This window comes from Nesoenas mayeri (assembly GCF_963082525.1).
Source record: "Nesoenas mayeri genome assembly, chromosome: 8".
NCBI lineage: Eukaryota > Metazoa > Chordata > Aves > Columbiformes > Columbidae > Nesoenas > Nesoenas mayeri.
Genome location: NC_137554.1, coordinates 21,630,214 through 21,657,060, shown reverse-complemented (window position 1 = coordinate 21,657,060; position 26,847 = coordinate 21,630,214). Strand labels below are relative to the sequence as shown.

General features: G+C 41.5%; 1 protein-coding gene across 1 annotated transcript; it reads right to left on the bottom strand.

Moving 5' to 3' along the window:
- Window positions 1-6,196: 6,196 nt before the first annotated feature.
- On the bottom strand, window positions 6,197-13,534 carry DMRTB1 (DMRT like family B with proline rich C-terminal 1; the record flags this gene model as incomplete). The annotated part of the gene is made up of 4 exons (XM_080348481.1): window positions 6,197-6,303; window positions 9,408-9,552; window positions 11,209-11,441; window positions 13,144-13,534. 4 exons carry the CDS (start codon window positions 13,532-13,534, stop codon window positions 6,197-6,199), a joined length of 876 nt encoding a protein of 291 aa, XP_080204607.1.
- Between the last annotated feature and the right edge of the window lie 13,313 nt (window positions 13,535-26,847).

Sequence of the window (26,847 nt, the reverse complement as noted above, 5' to 3'; positions counted from 1 at the left end):
ACATGCTTGTTTTAGACTTAAAGTAATGGAAAATCCACACTGCCCTGTTGGTCACCAGTTCCACTGGTTAACTGTCTTCTTCTGAAGTTTCACTTTTGAACTTGGAAACTGGTCTAAACAAACCAAGTCAGCTTAGCCTGTAAGAAGCACTGTAAAGGTGTCAATTGGTCTGAAAGTCAGATTACATTTGACCTTGAACCTTCTTACACTACAGAACTTCAACATGAATAACCATAAGTCTCACAGGGCTAAACGTCCATTACACCTAAATTTAATTCCAAGGAATCCAAAGCCACAACTAACTGTGTTGAACTACTTTTAAAATAAAGGTATTTTGGCTTAAGTCTTGAATGTTTCCTTTTCCTCTTCTGAAGCTATAGCTTTGGTGGTTGTTTTTGTTATTGTCATTTGTGTTTGGGGTTTGTGTTTTTTATTTGGGTTTTGTTTGTTTGTGTTGGGTTTTTTTTTAATTTGTCTGTTTGGTTTGTTTATTTTTCTTTTAGGCTTTTCAAATGGTAAAAATATTCTGAAAGCAAGAACTTTTTAAATGGGTACCAAATGTAAAGCTACATGGAGCACTGGTAACACACATTGATTTATACTGTGAAAGTGAATGCCATCTACGCCTTCCAAAATTCGGTTTTAAGGTGTAGTTATTAATTTATAAGTGGTCAGATAGACACCTTAGAACAGGAACTTGTCCTTTCCATGCTAGCAGGGACTTAAGGTAAATGAAAGAAGTTACACATGTAAGTTAAGCTACTTTATACACATGTCCAATATGACCGACGTACCAGAATGCACAAATCTCCCATGGCTTTTCCTGCCATGAACATAGCTGAGCTTGATGTAACCTAACCTCAAGTCTTGCCCAAGAGCTGTAGCAAACTGCATCCCACCATCATTATCCTCTGAGCACAGGTAAACACTTGTCTTAGAACATTGTTGGAGGGCTGTTTGCTCTGTACCTGTGAACAAACACAAAGAGAACAGAAGATTACCTTTTTCATGGACTGTTTTCTCCTTTGCACTACTAAGGCTGTAGTAATGCACATGCATGACAAGCGGCAAACGAGCAGCCCAACCTCGCCACAAAGTGACCGTCACGGGGAGCCGCCCGGGGCCGCCAACCGCCGCCGCCCGCGCTTCTGCCTCAGCTAACGGCCGCCATGCCGCGAGCTCCGCCTCAGCCAACCGCCGCCGTCCCGCGAGCTCCGCCTCAGCCAACCGCCGCCGCCCGTGCTTCTGCCTCAGCCAACCGCCGCCGCCCGCGCTTCTGCCTCAGCCAACCGCCGCCGCCCGCGCTTCTGCCTCAGCCAACCGCCGCCGCCCGCGCTTCTGCCTCAGCCAACGGCCGCCGTCCCGCGAGCTCCGCCTCAGCCAACGGCCGCCGTCCCGCGAGCTCCGCCTCAGCCAACCGCCGCCGTCCCGCGAGCTCCGCCTCAGCCAACCGCCGCCGCCCGCGCTTCTGCCTCAGCCAACCGCCGCCGCTCGCGCTTCTGCCTCAGCCAACGGCCGCCGCCCCGCGAGCTCCGCCTCAGCGCTCGCCTCGCGCCGCTCATTAGCACCCGCTAATGAGGGGTCGGCCCCACCCGCCCTGCGGAACCCGTGAGGGGGCGAGTGCAGGTCGCTGTAACCGTTAATATCCCTCATAGCCCGATGCCCTGAGATCGCCCAGAAGCAGTGTGGGGGGCTGCTCCGGGGTGGGCCCGGGCTGAGGCGTGGTGGGGAGGGCGGCCAGGGCTGCCCCAGCTGTGCTGCTGGGGCTCCCTGTCACCCTCTGCCTCGGGCTGGGTTGTGCCCCTCACTGTGGGCAGGCTGCAGTGACACCTCCTTTCTTTTATAATTCTGAAGCACACATTTGCTGAAGTGTATTGAGAGCAGCTTGATCTTCAAAAACAAAGTTGTGGGGTATCTCCCACTCTGTAGACACCACTGGACTTTTCTGAGTGCTGATGATGGACAGGTGGCTTTCTCCTCCGTAAGTCACTCCCAACGCTACAAGTAAACACAAGTCTAGGTTCTGATTTTCCATCATACTCCACAGCATTCCCTTTGAACATATCACGTGCTTTCCTTCTCTAGATGATTTTTCTTTTTTCCTTTTTTTTTTTTAAGTCCATCTCTCTGATTCATTTGTATGCCATCATTGCAGTGGCCATGAAAAAATACTGCAAAGTGTTTTAAGAAAAGCAAAACACAGCTGCAGACTTGGTCTGTGAGGAAACAAATTTGTAATCCCAGGACTGAGGAACATCAGGAAGCGAAGAACCATTTCAAGATGTGAGACGGTCCATGAGGAAGGGAATGTGAAAAATTAACTACCTGCAGGTATGTGAGACTTTTGAATTACTTGAAGATAAAGACATATTTACTGTTGGAAGAGCATGAGAAACAGTAAATTTGCACCTTAATCAAAGAACACATTTCTTCTAACAAACCCAAATAGGAAAAACAGACATACATGCCCATAAGAATGATTTAATTAAAGTTTCCACTGTTCCAGAATAGGTATGTTTCACATCATAAAGAATTTTTCTGTCATGAAAATTATTTTTTTTAAGGGGAGGGAGAATTTTGTTTGCAGCAAGCTGACTTTATTGGTAGGCAATTAAATATTTCCTTGGATTGCTGTTCAAAATTAATTACTCATTGATGTGGAAAAACCAGCTATAGTCTTGCTGTGGATTCAGAGGCTTCCAACTGGGTGCTTCTAATTCCAAGAACAAAAATAATAAAAAGATCTAGAATGAATATTATAATTACTGTCATACGGAAACCTGCTTCAGTGCAGATGTAGAAGCTGATACTACAGAAATGTTAACATCTAGCAGTTTGCTGCTGGGCAATGACAAATGAATCTTACATATGTTTGCAGAATGGACAAATTACATCATCCTTCTAGAATCCCTTGGGTTTGTTTTTCTTTCTTCCAAAGATCCTACAGAAAATGCAAATCTACAATAATCTGAGGTTTTGGACAGTGTCACAGACACTTCTGTATAAAACTTGGATCTTAAACTTGCATGCCTAACCAACGTTGTCAACTCTGTACTCTGGCAAATAATTCCACTGAAAGTAATTACATTAGTGGTGTGAGTAAACGTCAGAGAACTGTTTCCTAATTTCAGGTTTTCCCTTTCAGTGTACAGAAAAAGCTTGTTGCTCTGTGATGACCAAGGGGCTTGCAGTGAGGATTGACAGAAGCATCAGGTGTTAGGAATCACATCTTCAGAAGTTCAGATCTATTTAGCAAGGGAGTTAATCCTCAGAAATCAGAACATTGATGACAAATGCTATGTGCAGAATTGCTACTGCATTCAGTAGCAGCTTGCATGCAAGAAAGATTTCATAAGCGGGTATCATAGCTAACTTTTTTCTCCCCAAGTTTTATGAATTTGACCGAAGTCTATGTGGCTTCAGCCTTAATAAAAACCAATAACTTTCTGGGACGATTTAGGCTGGAACAACCTCTGAGTGACTTGTCTAATCCAAATAATTCCATTTCTATCCAAATTGATTTCATTATCCCTAAGTCACTTATTCAAATAAATGGAGTTAGAAGAGATCACAGAGTTTAATTATTGGAAACACTGGTTGGCACTAACTTTGGAATTAAAATTATTCACTTTGAAGTCCTTAAGTGCATATTATGACAATGCCAGTTGTTAAGGAACATTTTTCCTTGGTTAAAAAGGACAAGCTGAGCATAAAATGGAAAAATGAAACTTTGAATTATTCACAGAACATAATTCTTCCTGTCAACTGGAGAGTCACTCACTTCAATTCTCTAACCAAGTCAGTAACTTTTCCATGCAGGGATAGGTGCAAGAACTTGGGGACAAATTTCCTAAAATGTAAAAATCTGAAATGGCACCAAACAAAGTTTGGCTGATGGATATGATTATGCATACGAAACAGTATTGGCCTCACTATTGATGCTCTAGGAAAGTCAATTGTACCTATTCAACTGTTAAGACTTTAGACTGGGGTAGATGCTGATCATTTCCTTACACAAGGCAATCGGGCTGCTCAGGGTGTCCTTCATGTGTATGGGCATCTACTTTGCCATAGCTGATATGATGTTCTAAAACTGAGTCATATCCTCCTTTAACTTTCTTCTCTGCAGACTGAAGACTCAACTCTAGTCTCCATCTCCTTGTTCAGTTTAGTTGCCTTTCTCTGGCTCTTCTTTAAACTTGCTATATCCCTCTGGAGATGAACACTGGTCTGCAGCAATGCAGTGAGAGAGATCCTACTGGAGTGTCATACCGTCGTTCAAACAGTCAAACTAAAGGCTTTGGTTCACTTACTGAGAGTTCAAAAAGATGGAGGAAAAGGAAAATAAGGAGATGGGCTTGGTAATTCAGAAGCAGTCACTGGCATGGCAAAACAGAGTGAAAGCAGTACTGTATGTGCAGTATATCTACAATGGCTGTGCATTGCAGTCAGTGAAATGGGCTGGAGTCCATCTTGCTTTGAGATTTAAGGAGTAATACAACACTGAATATGACTTTAGAAAAATATCTGGAAGGAACCTATTCAACTGTTCATCTTGCACATTACTATTTCCTTAAATCATTATGTTCTATATATAAAAAGCCCAACCCTCCATCCACAGAGGAAGCTGCTTTGTGGGTGCTGCTGGCATTTCTATTTGTAGATTATTTCATGTTGAGAAGAGCTTTGCTCTATCCAGACACCTTAAAGAATTATCCAGATTTTCTCAAACAGACAGCAGTTTTAGGAGGAGGTTTGGGACATTTCTAGGAGCAGAGAAACTGTTGTAAATCTAGTATAGAACAAGTTGTATATCAGATTATTTGCTATAGATACTTGTGGTTTTCAGTTTTTCCTCTTGGCAGTTCTCAGTTTGCCACTTTCACTTAGTGTCTCCCAAAACCTTGTGTGCTGGAAAGTATTCCAGCAGATCATCTACTACATTAAAAAAATATATATATCAGCTTAGTATTATTTCTTTATATCTTGCATTGAGCAAGTCTGTTACACAGAGCTGTTCAGGGCAACACTAGACATTTGGCTAGAAAAATTAAGTGTAGATATGCAAGCCTCAAATCATCAAAACCATACCAACAATTTAATGTATCTTTTTTAATTATACAAAAGCCTCCCCCTCAATTATTCAAACAGTAACAACCAATCCACTTAATACAAAACCAATTCCTCTAGGCAAAACAGTAATGTACCTTTCATTTTTAATTAAACATTATCATTGAAAATTCTAATATGTATGGATTTGACTAATTACTATTCTAAATGGTGTTTTGTCCTAGTTTCCTAGGCAATCTCTTCATACCTTCCATACGCCATAGTACCCTTCCAATATACATGAATGAGGCTGTCTATGTGAGCCCTTCAGAAACAAATACTACTGTTTAGTTTCCACTGTACTCAGTTAAACAACATTGAAATTATGTATAAACCATCAAGGACATTAAAAATCCTGAAGCCTCTGTGACGTGAAGTGATTCCAAATCAGCCTGTCCCCAACTTGAACAGAAGGTACCCTCAAGGCAGCTCACCCAGAAAACAAAACAGAGGCACTGGATTTGCGTCTGTACCAGCCCTTTCTGCAAATTCCTCCCATGCCCTTCTTGACAAGTCTGCCAAGCACCAACTGTTCCCTTACCCTGCTGAACCCAGTGAATCACATTCTTAGGCAGTCGAGTTAATCAGCAACCCAGACTGTCTTCCCATCCTCTCTGACTGAGTCTTCAGGCTCTACATCACTTAACTCTTCTGTAATACTCAGAACCAGGTTTTCTTTACAGCAAATTGATATACAAACAACACATTTTTGACTACTGTCATGAACATGAGGCGGCCACAGAATGTACATGGTCCAGAGACCTCACTCCAAAGTCAGGGAGCCATCTACCCTCAGCAAAGGAAACAAATTCAGAGTCATAATCATTTGCTGCTGCCACCTGCTAAAGGGGGAAGAGACTTACCATGTCTCTGGTAAACCTCTTTTAGGAACAAGGACTTTACAGTGGTAGGGAGGCAGAGCTGTGAGCCTGGTAGCATTAACGTGATCGCAAAGTGAGGCTGGGGACTAATCCCCTTCTTCTAGCTGTTGTGGCTGCTCAGTGACTAAGTGTCACTCTGCCCTCATATTAACTAACACTCAGTATGCAAATAGTGCTGCCAGCTATTCAGCTCTTTTCCAGCCCATTTACTGTTTAGAATACACAGATTGGTCTCTGCTTGTTTCTTCTGGGGAAGAAGACGGTTGACCAGGTTCACGAAGCACCCCTGAATCCTGACTGTCAGCTTCAGTAGCTGAAATAAAAATGAAGAATAGAAAAATGTCAGAGTTAAACACAAACAAGCAAAAACCCCCAAATGCTGTATTCCAGTTTCCGTTACACTGGCTATCAAACTCATTTCCAGAGGTAAATTCCAGTTTATTTTTCAACCCAGTTAATTCAAAGATGCTTGACATCAAGAGCTGCAGCTCTCTGAACTTCAGGCAGCAGTTGATTGTTTCAGCTGTGCTTAAAGAAATGTAGCAAGAACACTTCAAGGTGGCAAGTGTTGAAGCTGCCCTGGCAGACTGTTTTGCCTGCCTAACTGGAGTGAATCTATGCCATGCCTTTGTAACACTCCTGTGAATTCTCAAAGATCTTGACAGACTGAATAATCCCTTCTTAAAATCCAACCAGGGATTTTTATTTTATAAAGTATTTACTTGCCTATTTGCATGAAAAGCTCCCTCCTTTTCTCACAGGCAACTGGGGTTTTTGTTTTTCTGTAGCTTGCTCTTTTAGAAAGCAAACAATCTACAATCAGGCTCTATCCTCAGATGCTGTACTGGCTGTTTTACTGGACATACCTTGTGTTTATTTTGTCAAATCTCCAGAACATTACTAATCAATACTGCATGAAATTGTGTAACCACATGGCTTACACTTCACCATCGTAAACCTAACTGGCCTCAGTCATTCGACTGCAGCTAACTATTGACTCAAACCTTTCTGGTAGCAGCTTCTAGCCTTGAAAAATCTTTTTCAGATGGGACTTTTGTTTTGTTTTTTGGTGAGGGTTTCTTCATTTGTTTACTTGTTTGTTGTTTTTTATTTGTCTTCATCTTAGATTCCCTTTGGGGCAGAGATCACAGACATTTCGTCTCACTAGTTGTCCCCTGCTAGAGTTTTCCTCCATCCATTTTCCTGCAACAGTTTTGCCAGAAAGACGTTTTCAACTCAATTCTGGAGGTCTCTCTGGAGGAAGGATGTTCTCAAATCTAATTGCAGGTTTGAGTCTGCTCCTTTCTTGGGGCAAAAAGACATGATGCAACCCTAACACATCCCTATGCACTAAATGTTACAGCCTCTGTCTTTTTTCAAGCATCATACAAGAATCAAATAATTATTAGTTTCACTGTATCTTCCCTCTACATCTGCATCTTCTGCTGGCAGGCTATTTTCTACGTGACCTCATGCAGAAGTATCCCCCCTCACTAGGTCACAGTTGCAAATTCCTACATATCCTGGAGCACAAATACTATGTAGTGGAATTAATTTGTACTTTCTCCATAGTACTAAAGCAACTGGGTTGTTCTCTGAGCAGTACAATCCATGATGCATTGTTTCCTATGGCTTTGTGCCTGGGTTGTGATTTTTCTGGTGTGTAATAAAGGCTGAGGTCATTAGATGGCATTTTGCTCTCTGGGATGGGGGGGTGCTCTCATGAACTCTCTTCTCTATCCAGTTGCCTGTTTTCATGATTGTTTGGCCAGTACAACTTCACTCTACCAGTACAGGATGGGTTTTCTCCTGTTTTCCCTGCTCAATACTACCACTTCTCTCCATGTCCCACATGTTTGTCTGCTACTCTTAGTTCCTTCGCATTCTCACACAATTCAACAGAACAGCTGCAGCTCCCTATATGTTCTCTGCCACTGCAGTATCCCCCAGATCTCTTGTACCCTCCAAATCACAAAACCCATTTATCTTCACATACGCTTTCTGGTTTGCCGACAGACCTCATTTTCCTTTCTTCCCCACAAACTCAGTCCATGTTATTTTATCTACAGCACACCAGTATCTCCTACACACTGCATTCAAGTCCTAATGCCTTTGTCAGGATCTTAAAATAACTTTACATTTCTATGATGTCTGTACACCCCCGACACTGCCCTATTCTTCCTGTTCTCCTTGTCCACCACATCTTCTGCTTACTTTTCTTTGGCTCTCCAGCCAGACAAGCAGCAGGTATGCCCTAACTGCCCTATAGATATGTGCCCGCTGCTGGGCTGACTGGCAGGCACTTGGTTGTTGGCCAAGATACACACACGTCAGTCAGGAATTGAGTGCAAGCCGACTACCAGCCAAACACCATGACACGCCTGCAAACAAACCATTTTGTGGGAGGCATCTGCTTCCCTTGCAGATCAATATTATGTAGGCCTGTGATCACAACAGATATGTTTGGCTGAAAATAACTAATGGATTGAAAATTTATGAGAGGACTGACATTAAGAGAAAATGAGACTGCATGAGCCTTATGTTGTCAAGAAACCAGGCCAAAAAACTCCCAACTTATATTTTGTCCCACATAACCACCATCAACATCTCTTCAGTTCAAATGAGATAATTATACGCCTCTATTTCTCCCCCGTCTTATAAAAGAGATTTGATTTTTCACTGGGTGATTATTGTAATCTGTTTCATAAACAGTCAGATTAACACTTTTCCTCATGTTCAAGGAGAGAAATAAAGAAATAAAGTATTTATTTCTCTGCTTTTTCAAAAAGAACTTAAAACTGGCTATTTATTCATGCAGTGCTAGTGGTTCATTCTCTGAGCAGCTCTACCCTCTTGTGGTCACAGCTAGCTGCAGCCAAAGAAGAAACTTGCAAATATAATCACAATTATGTCCACGTGTAGGCACAATACATGAAAGAGACCCAAAAGAGGAGGGCATAAAGGTTTAACCTATGCCAGAAATTTAAATACTGTGAGATTCAATAAAACAACTTGAGATTTTGAAGAGTCAATCTTGCATTTACAGCAATTAAAATGTAGATTTTTCAGATGAACAAAAATTTCATATTATTCACGTTAGTCTGCATTTTTTTAACATTTTAACTAAATTGCAACAGAGTCAAATAATTTCAAACATCTGCATGAGACTGAGGTGCTTGTCAGTGGGAAAGCCCAAGCCTGCCAGGCTACTTCCCCCAAGTCAGCCCTTCCCAAAGCTGTACAAGCTGGCAACCTGTCCTGGGACTTCAGGATCTCAGTCCTGGCTCCATCACAGCGACCTGTGAAACTCTGAAAACCAGCTAGAATCAGGGTCTCTTGGGGGTTCCCCCTCTGTGGTTTGGTATTGAAACCCGGTTAAAACTGGATCTTCCCAGGGCTCATCTCATACTTCCTTACCATGTGCTTCCTTGGTTGTTTCAGCCAACACGTTCAGGGAAAGGGGAGGTGGAATGTAATGAATCCCTGGCAGAAAACTTGGTGGGATGAACTGAGGCAGGGGAGTGTAGTATCCTTGATGGAAATCTCCACTGCCATCTGGAATCTGCAGAAACACACAAAGTAAAGCATCTTCCATATAAAGACTCTCTCCAAGATTCATCTGGAGTATCAAACAATTTATTTTTCAATTTTTAGCAATTAATATAACATTTTTTATCCTTTTTGTGGCCACATGCTACCACTTCCATGCACGTATTAGCACGTGCAAAGCCTGGGCCAAGTGTAACACGCTGAAACTGAAAAGTAGCAGCTTCTGAGACCGTATCTCTGAGACCATATGTCACCTGTTCTGGCATGTCATTAGAGCAGTTGGCTTAAACCAGGAGCAGGTCACCTTCGCCACTGATCCCATGCACTTGCCACTGAACAAGTCTGAAAGTCTTCACGCAACAGAGAGGCAATCTAGGAAAATGCTTCTTGCAACCACCTCCTGGCGAGTTTTGGATTCTCCCCTCAGCCCAGTGAAATGAGTGGCTCTACCTACACTGAGGAGTCCGTGTCCACCACAGGCTGCCCCACAGCCCCAGTCTTCTGTGATCACTAGACCTGTTAGAGCATGCTAAAACTCATTCCATGAGCAAGGAGATATTTCTAGCCGTCAGAAACACTAGTATCGGAGAAACCAAAGCATTTTTCTCTTGGATCTGGCCATGCACCCTGGTACAGATAGAACTAGTAGAAGATCTTTCATTCTGTTTCAGGACAGTTAAAAATTAAGTATAAAACCACATGCAGTGATGTTCTAGACAAAGCATTTCTCAACCTGTGTAAATCCAGCCTACCAGGATAATTTATCAAGACATCAGACTGCTGCCAGCTACTCTCTTTCTCAATAACCCCTAAAATGTGACAAGGAATTTCTATACAAGATAACGAAATAAATCTAGTAGTCTTGAGGCAGCTCACTCTGCCTTAACGTGAACTGATGAACTGTACTCAAGGCAGACAGAATGGTGCATGACAGCTGGAAATCTGATAATGTGCCCAACTGTGGTACAAAAACTGGACACCACCAGTTTAAACCAACATGACTGACAGCACTGAAAGAAACTGAAAGTGCCCACACACACCATTCCAAGTGACAGGCAATTTAGCCTCTCGTTTCTTACCATCTCTGCGTGGTTTGAAGGTGTGGACCCTATGATGCTAAACATCATTTTTCATCTGAAAGTTCTGTTAACCACAAACATTTTCCACTGTTTTTGGAAAACCAAATGTTTCAAACCAGAAATACGTGACCATGCTGATTTGCCTCCCTGTGGGAGCTGACTTCCTTCCCCCTGCAGCTGTGGTGCCTTGGCCAAGCCCTGACACTCTCCTTCCCCATTAAATTTGTTCTGCATGGAAGAAGTGACACTGCCCAATGCCAATTCTGTGCCATCTGTGCTGGTACAATGTGACCGTATTAAGTGTTCAACAGCCATCATTCCCAAAGGCTGTTGCAGATGTTACCAAGATGTGTAAGCCCCAAAACACTTCACAAAATCTGGCCCCTTGCAAGTGCATGGGTTTGCTCCTCTGAGTTCAGGTCAGATTATTAACATCACCATTTGCTGATGTTTTCTTTAGCACAATATATCAAAATGCTGTGATGTAACTGATAAGCAGCATAACTTTTCACAGGTACTTTAACAGCAAGAAGGCAGCTAAAAGGAAAGACAGCAGCATTTGCAGGAGTAATTAAAAGACCACTACTTACTGCCACAGGAGCTGCGTTCCCTGGCCCATAGTTGCTAGGAATGTGTCGCAAACCTCTCTGAAGTGAGATTCCTGAAGGTGATGGTGCTCCTCTACAGCTTGACTGATTGATGGCAAATCCCATGGGAAATGGGTGGTAAGGATATACCCCAGAACACCCAGGGTACACTTTTGGAGGTTCTCTCTCCAGGTATTCTGGGTTGACCACATATTCTGGAGGAAAAGCAGAGTGAGCTAGGAAAACAATGAGAAAAGAACGAATAGAAGTATCCATGTCATTCTGTGGAGTTCAGTACAAGTAGCTGCAGGACCAAATTCCACCCTCAGGCAGGAGAATCTGTCCCTTTGATTTCATGCTTAACTCCTTGTGAACTTATTTTGTGGATTTTTTAGGAACTAAGGAAAGATGCAGCAGATGATATTGTAACACAGAATGATCTGCATTTTTTTCTGCCTTTTGCATTGTGCCTCTAGTCCTTAGTAAAGCACTGGCTGCAGAATCTTATTCTTTCAGTACATCAGCAACAGGAAAACAACCTGTTTTAAGACTCTTAACTCTAGCAGACTTTTAAAAAAATCTACAAAAATAACAGTTCTAATTTTAGTCCTATCTGTCACTTCTTAAGTTAATTTACAGACAAAAGCTCAATTTTAGTGACATACAGAGGTAATTTCAGATGCAGGAATCAGTTACTTCCTTTGTTTTTTATCTTGCATCTGGAATCTTATACAGCTTCTCCGAAGTCTTAAAAAAAAAGAGTGGTTATTTAAATAGGGTCCATCGCATATGCACATCTTCTTTTTGATAGAAAAATGGAAGAATTTGCTTCAAGAGTAGGTCAGCTCTTGGAGTGCTAGAATTATACTATTTGTCACTAACCTTTTTTTTAAACTGGTAAGCAGGTTAAAGATATTATTAAGGTAAGGACTGACAGGCATATGTATAGCTAGTGTCATCCATAAGCATAATTTTCTATGGAAACAAAGCTAAAAAAAAAAAGGGGAACAGTTATTGACAGATGGGTGCGAAGAAGAGATATCTGAAATTACTCTTTCCTCTGAGCTTCCCAGAACAGCATTTTGACTTGTAGGCTGTCCGCTCTCCAGAGCCTTAGACTAATGACTACTGTAGTCAGTATGGATTTCCGTAAAATTACTATAATAAATAGTAATAGTATGAAGTTACTGTAATAAATAGTAATAAACTAGACAAGCCACATGAAAGACTATATTAAGGGAAGCAATTTAAGAGGTGACAGACCATACAACTGTTCCACCTGCAAAATCCATGCTCTGGTCTTAAATACCAAATGCACTTTTACACCAAGTGATCCCAGCCAAGTTTAGTCTTTGCTACAGGAATTAAGGCCAAAAGGTCTCTTTCTTTTACAGTGCTATCATAAAATTCTAGCTTCAGGCAACTGCAGCAGTAACTTCCCCATTTACCTGCCATCTCGTGAGGTTTTTTAGCCTTTTTGTTGCTGGGGGCTTGTGCCTGTTAATTTATGAACAGTGGGACGGAAGTCAGAAACAGGCAGGAGCACCTGCAGTGCACAGTGCATTAGAGGTTGATTTCCCTCCCACACTAATTTCCCTCTCAGAGAAACACCACTTGCTTAATCTTCAACTTTGCAATGAGCGACAAGCCTGACGACATTGCTCCTGCCACCGCAGAACCGTGGGACCCATGCTGCAGATTCTGCAGAAGGAAAAATAAAAGCAGGGTTGCACATTCAAATGTGCAAGCTGAGTACTTGTTTGTGCTGAGCAAGGAAAGAGGGACAGACAGCAGGAATGGCTCTCTGGGGAGCTGGAGCCTGAGGAGCCAATGGGTGCAAACTGCGCAAGTGACAGTGTTAGATGGGAAAGAGGATGAACTCCAAAAGAAAGGCAGTGGGACAGGGGAAGAGTCTGGGGAGAGAGGCAAGGTGCTTACCATAGTCCCAGAAGGGAGGGCTGTTAGGCGGTGGCAGTCCTTTGCATGCTGTGCCTTTGCCATTGCTGCCTGCGGGCTGGGCACCCTTCACCCTGTCATGGCCGCTCTGCTCAGGGCCGCGGGCCACTCCAGGGCCTTCACCTGGGGGAGCCAAACCTGCAGCTGCCCCAGCCGGAGTGTCAGGCACCTGCTGCCTCAGGGCCTTCTGGGCCGCCATGATCTTCTGTCGCTCCGTGATGAGGGCACACTTGTCGCACAGGCAGAGCTTCCAGCGGCAGTGGCCAGCATGGCCCTTCACTGGCACCACAAAGCCGTGGTTACGGCAGCGGGAACACTTGGGTGTCCGCAGCGCCACTTTTGCCGCCACTGCTGCGGCCTCCTCAGCCTCCATAGCAGCCCAGTTCTGGCAACCCACCGTGGCATGGTGGGGTAGGCTCCTCATTGCTCTTATATAGGGTACGGCCACTGCTGCCACAGCATGTAGCAACCTGGGCAGGCGGGGCAGGAGAGCCCATGGCAGCGGGTGGGGAATGCCCCGATCTGGAGAGCTTGTGGCACAGGAGCCACCCTGGCCTCCCTCAGCCATGGCTGTACCTGCCCCCCTTTCCACCTCCCCCTGCAGCCTCTTGGTGCAGGCTGGAGCTGGAGAGACAGAGCAGGGAGGCACATGTCGCACAGTTTAGTACATTTCCCCCTGCTGGTGCATGCAGAGATGGGGAGTATTGGACGGGCGGGGGTGTGCACAGGAGAGAAATGCAGTGTCCTTTGCACTACAGCCTTAAGTTTTCCCTTTCAGCACTTTAACATCCACACTCACTTTCATCCTTCTCATGCATTCGCTTTCAATATGCACAGGATTTCTGTTCCGTTTTGTTTCCAATTTACAGTAGGCTTCTCTTGATCAAGAGGAGAATGACTGCCTCAGCAGAAAAAAAAAAAACAACGTTTCATCACTCTGTTTTTCAAAACAAGGTATTAAGATGAAGGCAGAAAGCATATGTCATTCAAAAGACCTGTCTCCTTTTCTCAAATTCCTTATTCTCTGGAAACAAAGACAGAATTAAGGTTAGAAATATGGGAATGCCCCAGTTCCAGTGTTGCTTAGAAAGCACTTGTTATTTGTTACTGCTGGTAGCTACAAACCCCTGGTTTACACAGTAGCCCATATCTAGGAAAAAACTCTCCACTTTGCAATGTAAGACACAACACTGCTGATTTTTCTCACATATGCAATATATAATTTTGTTGTAAAATCCTGAGATGCCAATAGTTTGTTCTACGTTAAAGAGAATTCCATAAACATAAACCATCAAGTAGCTGTGAAGTTTTTTAGTGAAGTTTTTTACTGGTTAGTTTCAAGAGAATCAGGTAACATCTCTCTTCTGCTGTGAAACAGATTATGCAACAGAGTATGTTCCACAACAGCGTTGTAGGAACCCTTTCTTGGAGCAAACCTTCTCCTGCAAGATTTGGGTGCACCCCTCAACATCTAGGGGGGTGAGGCCCCAGCATAGCAGGCCCTTTAGGAGTTTTGACAACTGTCTGGTTTGCCTTAGCAGTGAGCAGCCAGACCCTCTGCCCTGCAAGGCCCCGAGGCTCAGCCTAGATTCAGGCTTCTCACTTTGCAAAAGACCCAGTAGGATTTTGAGTGTGAGTCCTGCAGGTTTCCAGTAGGATTTTGTCTCCTGGGGAGATGTTTTCCTTAATGCAATGCTGACATACAAACCCAGAGTTGCTCTCAAAGGCAGTTCAGACCCAAATCCTCAAATGCATACAGTCCCTAGACCACCCAGTGCAGCAGCACCCCCAGCCTGCAGATTTTGCTATCCCAGGTGCAGACTGAGTCTTTGATAGCTGCTTTTTTGCTGGAGGGGCTCTCAGCCATGGCTTTGCACCCATGCATTTAGGGATCCTGTGCAGGAGCAAGGCCAAATCTGTGCAGGCAGGGAGTACCGTGGTCTGTAGAAACTGGGTGCTGGACTGCAAGCACAGCAGCTCCCTTTGTGAGCAAAGCACGCATGCAAATGTAATCAGCTCCCGGTCCTCAGTTGCAGGCCATTTTCTCCCAAAAATGCTGTCTAGAAAGCCAGCTTCACGTGCCTGGGCATTTGTGCATTGTGGCTAAATATCTTTGAAAATTTGACCTAAAAATGTTACCAGTTGTTCCTAGTCCAGAAAGCTACTTGGTTAATATGCCTTCAATGGGAGCTGGTCTTAAATGCAGTCTTCACATGCTGCTCATTCATGCCAGTGCCTCGGTGTTCCCCAAATCATTCTAAACATTGACTCTGGATTAAATACAGACAGACAATATACTTCTAATTTTATGCTCCATATTTTTGCTATATGTTGAGGATATGCATATTTAGCTGTAGAATGAAACAGGATGGATGAGACATTTTTAACAACTGTAATTATATCATTCCATAGATACACAATCTGTGTTCATTTGGATACTTAAGCAGTGCAAGAGAAAGGTAGCCTATGTACATTTTCCCCAGTAATTCTCTATTCTGAATCACGTAAAACTACTATTCAAGATATTTACTCAAACATACTTTACTTTATTACTCTTCTCTCTCAAAAAAGGTATTCCAGCCATGGGCTGTAAAAATTTCTCTATTAATGAACCATGTCTTTCAAAGTTATGTGGATTTTTCTTCTGAACATTGAACAGTTTTCTCCTAAGCATTCAGGATTTATTATACTCTTGATATAGTTTGTTTCAAACGTGACTAGACTTCCTTTTTATAGAAAAGTGAAGATTTTATTTTGCTTGTAAGGTAAATAGTTATTTCTGCAGACAGTTCAAAGAATTCTGCTATTCCAATCCTGTTATGTATTTATATATACATTTGAGTTAACTTATCACATACCATTAGCAAGACCATCACATAGAGAAGACAGAAAAATTTCAAAACAAGCTTTTGCAATGAGATGTAGAATTGTATGTGGATGCAGCTTCATGTGTATTATCATTTTCACCTTTACACATATTTGAAAGAAAATGAGGCATAATAAAGACTCTTTTCTCTAAAACTTACTCAGTTTACTCCAGCAATTTATGTAACATATGGTGGGACTGTAACATAAAGTATGTGCAGACACAGTTCTGTATTAAAGTAGCATTTATAAGAATTATTATTTTGACAAAATGAAAGGAAAGCAGCCTGCTGATTTCATGTTATTGAAATCAATAGCAATAATGTCTCTACTTCTTTCCAACTTCTGAATTGTATAAAGTATGTGGTTTTGGTATGCAGTTTGCTTTCTATATGAAACACTGAAGAAAAACAATTATTTTCCTAAAAGGGAACAGATCAAAAGACTGTCTGCCTTTCCACTGAATAGCACAAAACTGGGGTTTGTTTTTTTTCCTCCTTCTCAGACTTTCCAGATAACATTTTATGCAGTAAATATTTTTTTGCAAGGGAATTGTTCTGCTTAGATCTGACATTTCACAGGGCAATAGCAACATAATCAAGAAATTTGTTCAGTCTGAGATCTCCATTAACAAATATTTGCAAACTTGGTTCGAAATTGATGTTTTCGTATGCACAACAATGAAGAATATCTTTTGAATTTTTAAGACATTACATATGAAGAGAAAATCCTCTCTTCAAAACTTATCGTAGTAGTTTGGAAGTGTCCATTATGTACCGCCATAAGTCATTATACAAAAATCAATCTAGGGATAATATTATCAGCTCTTCTGCATTATAAATAATTAGTCCCGTGTTTATGGCTATCAGCTATTGTATAATTGACATGAAGATATTCACAGGCAGAACTTCTGAAGGAGGACTAGCCAGGTTTCAGATGTTCCTGCCACTCCACACCCAGGCCCCTCCTCTCATCCAGTCTTCACAAGTACCTTCACTCCACCTGTGGATTGGTAGCTGATCTCCTGGAATCACTCACCTTGGGGTTTACAGTGGCTTCCTGCACTGCCTGATGAGCTTGTAGATTAACTTCCCATCCCTTACTGATCCGTTACTCAGGTCTGGCCAACAGGCTGGCAAGAAATCTTCTCTAATCTGCCAAGGAATATCAGGACTCCCTTCCCTGTCTTGTTGCTGGAAATAAGCTGTTTTCACCTCTTTACAGGTGCCTTATGGATTTGTTCATTGAAATATAGCTTGGTTATCTCAATGCTGTTCTGCAGTCCTATATGTCTCTTCAGTCCATCCACATGGCTAGAAAAACAGGCTTCCTTCTCCTACTGTCTAAATTAGGTGACTGTAGTGTTCTTTCCTCTGAACTCCACATGTGCAATCTTTTCCCACTCCTGCACACTCAGAAACCTTCAGCAAGGATTGTTTTGGATTATGTCATGCACCCCTTCACCTTCCTCCCACTTCTCTTTTGGATTATTTACATCCTGCTTCCCTTTCACAAGGAAAGAAAAATCCCTTTCACATTTTATCCCCGTCATACCTCTCAGTTCACATTCACTGACAAGATGTGGACACTCACCTTCACCTGGCCCAGAATATCATTTTACTAAGTCACATTGATAACACACCTTCATGCGTTCTTCTGTAGTCACCCTCATATTTAGAAGATCCTTACAAAAAACATCTTCTGACTGACCTGCATGACAAAATGTCCCTTTCACCACTGAGCTAACGTTAGTGCATAACCATCAACGATGTCTGTCACAGAACTGCAAGGTTCAGCTATCTGCTGACACACTTATAAGGTTGTCTGATCCTGCCCAAAGCAAGCCTACGTGACAATGAACAAAGTTCTTTGGGTGGCTTCTGTAGATAGTATTTTTGACCTTTCTAATCACTGTGAAATTTTACTGTAGTAAACATTTTTTTTTTTAAATGTGAGGAAAAGTGCAGTATAGGAACAGCTTAATGTGATTAGATAGTATCTACCTTAAGATTTGAAATAGCTAAAATGTGTTCGGGCTGCACCATTTTTAAACCTGGTCCCAGTTAAGTTGTTCAAATGGATATAAACAAATTCTAATTTTCAATTCTCTGACAGTGTCAATTCCTTTACTTTAAAATGTTTGCTTCAGAAATTCAAACAGGAATGTCACTGAGGTGGATTTTGTTGTTGCTGTTATACAAGTTTTGGATGGAGCACAATTAGATGTTGATTTTCATCTGCTGTATCAAAAAGGTGAAACTCGATGCTGTGATCAGTGAAAACTGGATGGAGTTCATACATAAGTTTAAATCTTAACAATTTATAAAAGTTATATCAGGCACTTCTGGTTTCTTTACCAAACACAACTAAAATAAAGCTTGCATACTTAAAATTGGGGATCTTTTTAATATAGAACAGGAAAAGTTTGTTCTTAAACATTAACAATAGAGACTTTATTACTATGACTGCTGTATGTTTATTGTATCAAGCAATAGTGATTAAACTGGGAAGTCTGTGATCTGGTTACTTCATGAGTACCAGAAGGGCAGAGTGGACCAGGAGAGAAATCAAGCCCAGTAAGGAAAAAAACCACATAACAGTTCTTATCCTGCATTAATGTATCTCCCATATAAGCAGGAAATAAAATGTATTAAGGGGAAAAGAATGAGACAGACATAAATATGCACTCACAAATCTTTTCCCCAAATAAGTCATGGAGTGTTTAAAAATCTCTATCTAGAAAAAGTTGATCTACGCTAAAAACTTCCTGTGGAAGATATTCAGTCAATTCGCAATAAATAATGATCACTGTATCATCAAAATCTGATTGTTTCCTTACATTCCCCTGAGAAACTTAATAATTATTCCTTCAGAAGAAATCTTTTGTTTCTTTAGAAGGTCACCTTTGTAGACATTAATACAAAAGAGAAACTGGAAATCCACAGAATAGCCCACTCTGTTAGTGCTGTGGCAGCTGCAGGGATGCCTTAGTTACAACACCATTTTACTTTAGTAAGCTCCCAAATTTAGCGGGTTTTAGCCTGGATACCACTAGGCTTGTCAATCAGTCTTCTGCCTGGAGAAACAAACACATTTTTAATCCAGAGTCCTCATTCACTTTCCCCTCAGCTATAGTTCTTGTCATATTCTCTTAGACACAAAACCCACAAAATCACATTTGAATTCTTCCAAACAGCAAAAAAGAGATTTTATGCAGAAACAGTCATGCTTGCCACAGTAAGCAGGCGGCCTGTTTAGAGTCATCTTTGCTTAGCACCTATTTTGTACTGAAATTGTCATATTACCTTGTCAGCAAGCCTAAAGCAATTCTAATAGATGGATAAGGCAGGAGACAGCTGAAAGATTACTACAAACATCAAGCGTACTTGCTGTGGGCAGGATTCCATTTGTGATTGTCAGCAGTGGTATATATCCCACATTTTTAACTGCATTTCTCCACCTCACATCTGAATTAGATTTCAGAATATCTGAAGTAGCTTAAACAATGCAAAATAAATAAAAGCAGCTGTTTGCCATAGTTTTTTCCTCTTCAGCCTGGACTCTTCACAGATACTTCAATGAAGAAAATAAAAATGAAATGACCAAATGGTAGTTACTTATTCACACAGCATGAAGACTATCAGCAAAATGTTTACCTTGTAGATAGAACAGACAAGAGCAGTGATGATTAACCTCTGGCAGGCATGCTAGAACTGGTTTCTGGTATTCATACCAATAGCACATCATCTGCTCTTTGCCCATGATTCTCAGAGTTGACAGACTTGCAGTGAGGTGACAAAGCTTCTTCGTAGCTCCTTAATGCCTTATTTCAGAAACAAACTGTGGTTTGTAGTGGGGAAGAGAAAACAAGCACTAGCACTGATGAATTTGCATTAGCTAATTCCAGCCAGGTATACTGAAGGATGCTGTTCAGAAGCATTCCTTCTTTTCTATGTTATTTCCATAAAATTATCCTATGGACAATAACAACAGAATCTTTCCAGTTAACACAACGTAGAAAGTAAAAAATGGAATAGAAAATAAAATGGATTCATTGACAGGGCATCCTCCTCTTCTGCCTCCTTGATGCAGGAAATTAAAAAGTATAGACTTACTCAACAGTGGGCAGCAAATCACCTATGGCAGCACAGATTATAGACAAAGAAAACATGAAAGTTGTGGAGGGCTGACCAGCAGCTTTGACTGGTATAATGATAAGAAGATGCTGGTATGAAGCCATACTTAAGTACTTTCACCATGGAAGCAAGAAGGAAACAAAAAAGGCCCATTTTCTTGGCATTTCATACTTTGTGATCATAAAATCAGACTATTTTTCATCACAATAAATGGAACTAGTTACATGATAAGTTATTATGAAGCATAAAAAAAACAGAATCAGACCACAGGTTGTTAGCAATATTTCCTTGGAATCTAAAACAAAGCTGATTTTCAGTCAGGAAAGTTTAGTTTGATCAACTCCAGAGAACAAATAGAAAAAGACACCAAATCATCTTTTGGTTTCCCTGAAGCTGTGGGACCTAACTGTCACAAAAGGTTGCCTTTTGCTACAGGGCTGTGCTGTTGGAAAGCTTGACCTACACAGCAGTGGCTCCTCTGGGCAGACCCTCTTTAGCTTTTTTCTCAGCAAGGGGCTGCTTCCCTGGGCGGCTGCTCTGCTCCAAAGCACCATGCTCCGGGCAGCCAGAGCAGCCATCAGTGTGCACATGCTCCCAACAACGGCAGCGAGAAACAAAAGGGCAGCTGAATGCCCAGCAGCAGAGCAAGCAGCCTTCACCCACCCAGCATGCTGGTGTAACGTAGCTGCTCAAAAACTTTTCAGACTTAAGCTTATCTCCTATGCCTTTTATGTACAAATATATATACTTATATATAAAATACACATGTAAGGTCACCAGTGCTGAGAAGTCATTCCTACCCGATGGCTGATAGTAATGGTCCCAGTTAATGTCCTAGTTTTGGCTGAACAACAGCAGTCCTTCATCTTTCTACACATGTATCTTTATCTTTAAAACAACACCACCTGTTGTTATTTTGTTTAAAATAAAATACTGAAGGGTTGAGTGTCATCAAAATTACTTCCATTACCTATTTAAACTGATGACAGGAGCTGCTATTCTGGAAGAAGGCAAATAAAACCATCATTATCTATATGAGTTTCCATTATGGTAAAAAATAGAGATTATCATGAATATTTTTGTTGAGACAGGAAATCAAGTATGATATGGGTACTAATGGTTGATCACACAGGGCCAATAATTACACAGCCATCTTCCCAAAATTATATATTTTAGACTTAATTTATTTGCTACATTATCATGACTGCAATCTATCCATCAGTCTTATAATTCAAAATGGTGAACTGGTGAATATTATAGATTGCTATCAACCAGTAATAAGCCTGGGGAAAAAAAAAAGCTTAACTATCTCCATTATCTCAGTAAGACAAGCTTTCTTATTTTTTATAGCAGACTTTTCCACCTGTCCTAGCACTCAAACATGCAGAATAAAAATGAGTATTTGACATACAATTTCAGGAAAGCCTTGTACAATGGTATTAATGTTTTTGTACATCTACTAGCAATACCAAACCCAAAATGTTTTAGGATTATGTCTTCACAGTAGTGACTCATAGGGAACCTGCGTTCAACTAATGTATCTCTTCTTTGTTTGGTTTCCCAGTGCTGAGCTCCTGCTGTTGGTTTTTTGTGCATACATTGTATGCTGTTAAATTTCATTCTATTTCTCTTATTCCGATTGTCACAACATCTATTTCTTTCTTATATGAGCCTTTAATCCTCTTCTGTATTAGTAATATCTCTCAGTGTTTGCTTTCAGCAAAATTTCATTAGCATACTCCTTTTGTGTCACAGTCATTACTAGAAATATTTAATAAGGCAGATTCCAATACCAGTCCTTTAATAATTGTAATAATACCCTTCTTCCAGACCACAGTTCCTCTTCTAGCACAACCAAGGGTTTTTCCTGCTTTAGCATTTTATTCACCACTTACTTTCCAGAAGCCTAATAGATCGTATCTACAGCATTTTCTACTGATTGAAACAGTGGTTTTAATCAACAGAAATAGATTCACTCAACCTGCTTTACCTTTGGCAAACCTAGGTTGCATTTTGTGCCATTTCCCGTTTATATCTACTTCATAGATGTTTTTCTAAAAAATACCTTCTAGAGCTTTGAATATTGTCAAGGTCACTCTGATATTCTCTGATTATTCTTCTATTCCCTTTCTGGAATACAGACAAGAGGTTTGCTTTTCAGTAGTGACATGCTACCAGTTGGCAGCTTTATTCAAAATCCTTGCTGCTGGACATACAATTTCATGTGCCAGTTCTTTCAGAACCCAGGGAGAGAGATTATCCTGTCCCTCCAATTTCAGTGGTTTAAGCTCTTTGAGTTTTTCTTCTACCTCACATATGATAATTTCCATCTCTATGTCCTCATTCCATTTGCATCTTTCATCTCTCTTGCCTGGACAGTGTTATCTTTAATTGCAAAGTGCTTGGCAAAGCAATTCTTATTAGGATTTATTTCATCATAAAGGTCCTTTGATAAATCACAGATCCATGTTAATTATTATACTTTGCCAAAATAAATAAATTAAAATATTTATGGTTTGGAGGTTTGTGGGGGCTTTAACAGCCAATTCTATGTATAAACTTCACTGTGAAAGGAAATAAACAGTTATGCATGCATGCATGTAATAGTGCGATGACAGTGTTACTACTATCAGACCATGTACTGTTTACAATACAAATACATCTGAAAATGTAAAGTGCATATGGCAGAACAGAATAGAAAACATTGCAATTAAATTACTTGCAGGATTAGGGATTTCAGTCTGTTATTAGATTATTTAGTTCAGGAGCCTCCGTCACATCCCTCTGAGCTCTACAGGATGGAGTTAGGTTTTTTGGGAATTAACAGAACTTCACAGACTAGAGTTTAGGATTGTGGGGGACGTCTCCTGGACTAAAGTGAGGTACTTCCCAGGGCAGGATGAGTTCCTGTGGGCTGTTTAGGAAATGGTTATAATTACTCTGAGAATTTTCTACAGTAAGACTCATAAGAGTCACTGGGCTAGGGCTGTGAGTTAGGACAATGTAATGTTTAGCGATTTGTCCTGACAAATGGTCAATTGATAAACAGTCTGTTTCTTTTGTATTTGTCATATGATAACTTGCTTCCACCTTGAGCTACCTGTATAATAGTGCTAGATACTCAGAAAGTGGATGTGGGCAAATGGTTATTCCACCAGCCTTGAGTTATCAGAGAAACCGATGTAAAGAATGTGATGTAAAGAAAAAATGAAATACAGACCTTATAAGGAGATCCTGGGGTATCCTGATTTGTTTTCTCTCAAATTGTGCCTGTATCTGATTTTGTGTGTGCAAATTATTGAGTAGCTATAATGGCATGGACAAAGTTTATATACTGTATACCTGATAATGAGGAAATAAGGAAAAATTGCAAGTCTATGTTGCTTGACAGAAAATTACATATAAGTCTCAAAGTAAAATCTATAGTAATTATATTAAAGAAAAGGAAATATTAATTTTCTCAGTTTGAACTCTGTGCACTTGTGTATGAAAAATGATGAAGCAAAGTGTCTCCCTTTTACACTCATTTCCACGATGAAAGTGGAGTTCATAGGGAGAAAAGCATGAGAACAAGAAGTTGAAGAACAGACCAGAAATTGAATGATTGAGGAATAATTTAGAAAGAAAATGTATACCCGAGAAAAAAATGAAAGAGGGGGAATGAATATGTGTAGGAACAGAAAAAAGAATGGAGATTAGATTCACAAAATGAAAATGAGCGATATTGTACTCAAGGTTTTCAGCCTGATTTTGATCAGTCCTACAGTGGCTGATCAATAGAAAAATGAAATTTATGTGGGGCTCTCAAGGAGGAGAGAATTTTTATTTTTAATTTCTTTATGATCCTAATAAGGCTTTCAGCATATGGCAATGTATTGTTAATCCAGTTACTATAGATGATCTTAATTCGTTGGGCAGAAAGCCTTTGCATTCTTCACATGGAACTGTGTAACTATAGAAGCATTTTAGCAATTCGTGAAAAAAATAGACTTGTTCCTTAGAAAGAACTCCCCTCTACAGCATGTTACCTGGTGTCAAATGAGAGCAATCATCATTTAATTCTATATAGCAGTCCTGGTGCTGTTAATACTTACACATGCAACTGAGGCAGTCTTAAACCAAGCAGAAGCAAGGACAAACTTCTTCCAAGGAAGATTCTAAGTCTGAACTTGTTGATATGCGTCTCTTTCAGTGAAGACTGTTGGAAGCAAAAACAATTGAAGATGAAATCTGGCCTTGTTTATGATCAGTTTAGACTGACATAATGCAGAAGAGTATGCTCTGATTTTTTCATCAGAGGAAAAAAAAAGGAAAACCTCTGCTTATTTAAATGAAATTATGCTAAATTGATATCAGTATAGTCAACAGCACATGAAAACCCATAAAAGGATCATACCAGTGTGTTTTCCAACAGAGCAGAATCTGGCTTACAGATGTTCACGTGCAGGCAGATGGCGTGCATACGTAGTGCATGTGCAAGACAGATATTCAGGCACATACAATGAGTATTAAAAGCATAACTGCATTTCCCAGAAGACTTAAAAGGAGGGTTTCAGTTGGAGGGTTCCAAACTGCTGCATCACTAAATCTTTTCAGATATCAGAGTGACTTGACTGTAAAGACAAGAAATGTCCTGAACTGTGGTGTTTTCTGAAAGAAAAGACTCCTCCTATGTAAACATGGAACTGGAGCATAGATTACCTGGAAATTTTAGTCCAAATGCTGTGGAGGAAACCACAAGGGCAGCTGGCTCCTCCTCAGCTTCAGCACCCCAAAATCATCTGGGACAAGCACAGGTCCTGCCTTTCATGTCGCTGCTTCACCGCCTGGGTCCCCTCACTCCCTGCTGTTCTTTGTGTCTGAACAGTGAAAGCCTGAAGTAAACAAATACAGTATTTCCATTTAAAGAAAACAGCACTGTAGCAGCAGAAAGCTCTGCCCAACACCCTGTGCCCCCATCTCCCTCACAGTGCTCCTTTCAGCAGCCATTTTGCTGTGTAGAAGGAGGTGTGATGATGGTGCACCCACAGCCTTCAGCTGAGTCTCCCTGGTGTCTGGGGACTGGTGTGTTCTTCAGGGCAAAGTGATGGAGATTTTCATGGCCGCTTTCTCGCTCATGTGCAGGCTGGGCTTGCTCAGGGGTCCCTGTATACCTGGTGCCTTGGTACCTGGTGCCCTGCTCCCAATCCTGCCCCTGCACCACAGCAAAGGGGCTGAGGCGGGAAAAATAAAACAACTGCCTCAGCGGGAGCATGGAGCCCAGTACTGCAGTTGGAGAGGATAGCTTTGTGTGGCACCCCCGAAGTGAAAAATGTCGAGGAAGAAAGGAAAAAATAGAAAGAAAAAAGACAGCAAAATATGAGGTAGCTATAGTGCCTCCTTCTTCTTGTCTTTCCCCCTGTGTCTCTGCCCGGTGCAAATGGATCAAGAGAAGGGCACCAAGGGCCACCCTAGCGTGTCAAGCAGCAGCTGCCACTGCTGGAGATGTGTGCAGGAAGTGTGAGTCCATCCTTCATGGAGCTGATGCCCCAGGTAACCACAACATGGCTGTCCCTGGGGTGGCAAGAGAAGAGCTCACCAGCCTGGCAGAGAGTGGAGGGCAGCAGCATACAGCAGGAGCAGGCACAGCGCTCCGAGGATTCCAGGCCTCAAGGACAGAAACTGCTGAGGAAAAGGTTAGTTTTCTTAACTAAGAAGAGTTTGTTTGCTGGCCGTTCTTGCATTACAGAAGTCTCAGATGCAGTTAAGAACTTGGCACTGCCACGGCACCTGGTATTCTTGTAGTACCTGGGGTTGTGGCAGCAGCTGGTGACTCCTGTGGCTCATGCTGAGCAAAACTCAGGGGCAAAAATTAGAGTGAGAGAGGAAGGTGGGCTGAACCTCTCAAAAAATAAGTCTCCTAGAGCCCTCTGCTGCGTAGTCCTTTCTTGAGCCAGGAGTCTACTTCAGCCCCCTTAGCCTACCGCTGCGGAGTTTTTATGTGCTGTGGTTACAAACTTTGCCTCTGTGAAATTAAAAGGGCAGGAGGGCTAACAGGCCTTGGCACCACTAGCCCTACGCGGGAGCCCAGCACTGACAGCTTTGTCCATGGCATTGCTGGATTTTATTTGCCAGCCAGGGCCCTTCCTGGTTGAAACTGATGTGCTGCCACTTGCTGTCTCTTAAAACTCATTACAAAATTTTGCTGTGTTGCGGGTGGATCTAGATAAATCATTCATGAAATGGGTTTTGAGTGTGTGTGTATGTGTGTTTTTTCAACAGAGTGCTGTTTCTAGAAATTCAAATTAAACTAGACAGTTCTGTCAAGAAAATGTTATAAGCTTGTGCTAGGTCTTCTTCCTTTACTTCAGGCATTTATGCATTGTTTCTGTCACAGTGGCATGTGGAAGTTTCATATGGATAAAAGTAGTCTTGGCAAGGACTAATTAGCAGGATATTATGGATTAGGTGGGTGTTTTCTGTGCAAGGGCAGAACTAAAGCAAAATTCGTGATGAGAAAGAAAAGGCTGCAGTGATTAATTTGTCCTACTGCTGGTTCTGTTCTTAGTGTAAAATCAACACAGCTTTTAGTGTTTACGGTGCATCAGGCATATTAATAAAGAAATATGTAAATGCACAATACATGTGGAAAGAATTGAGTTGAAAGCACTCTTTCAGGAAGGGCAGCCAGGTCCAAAACAAGCTG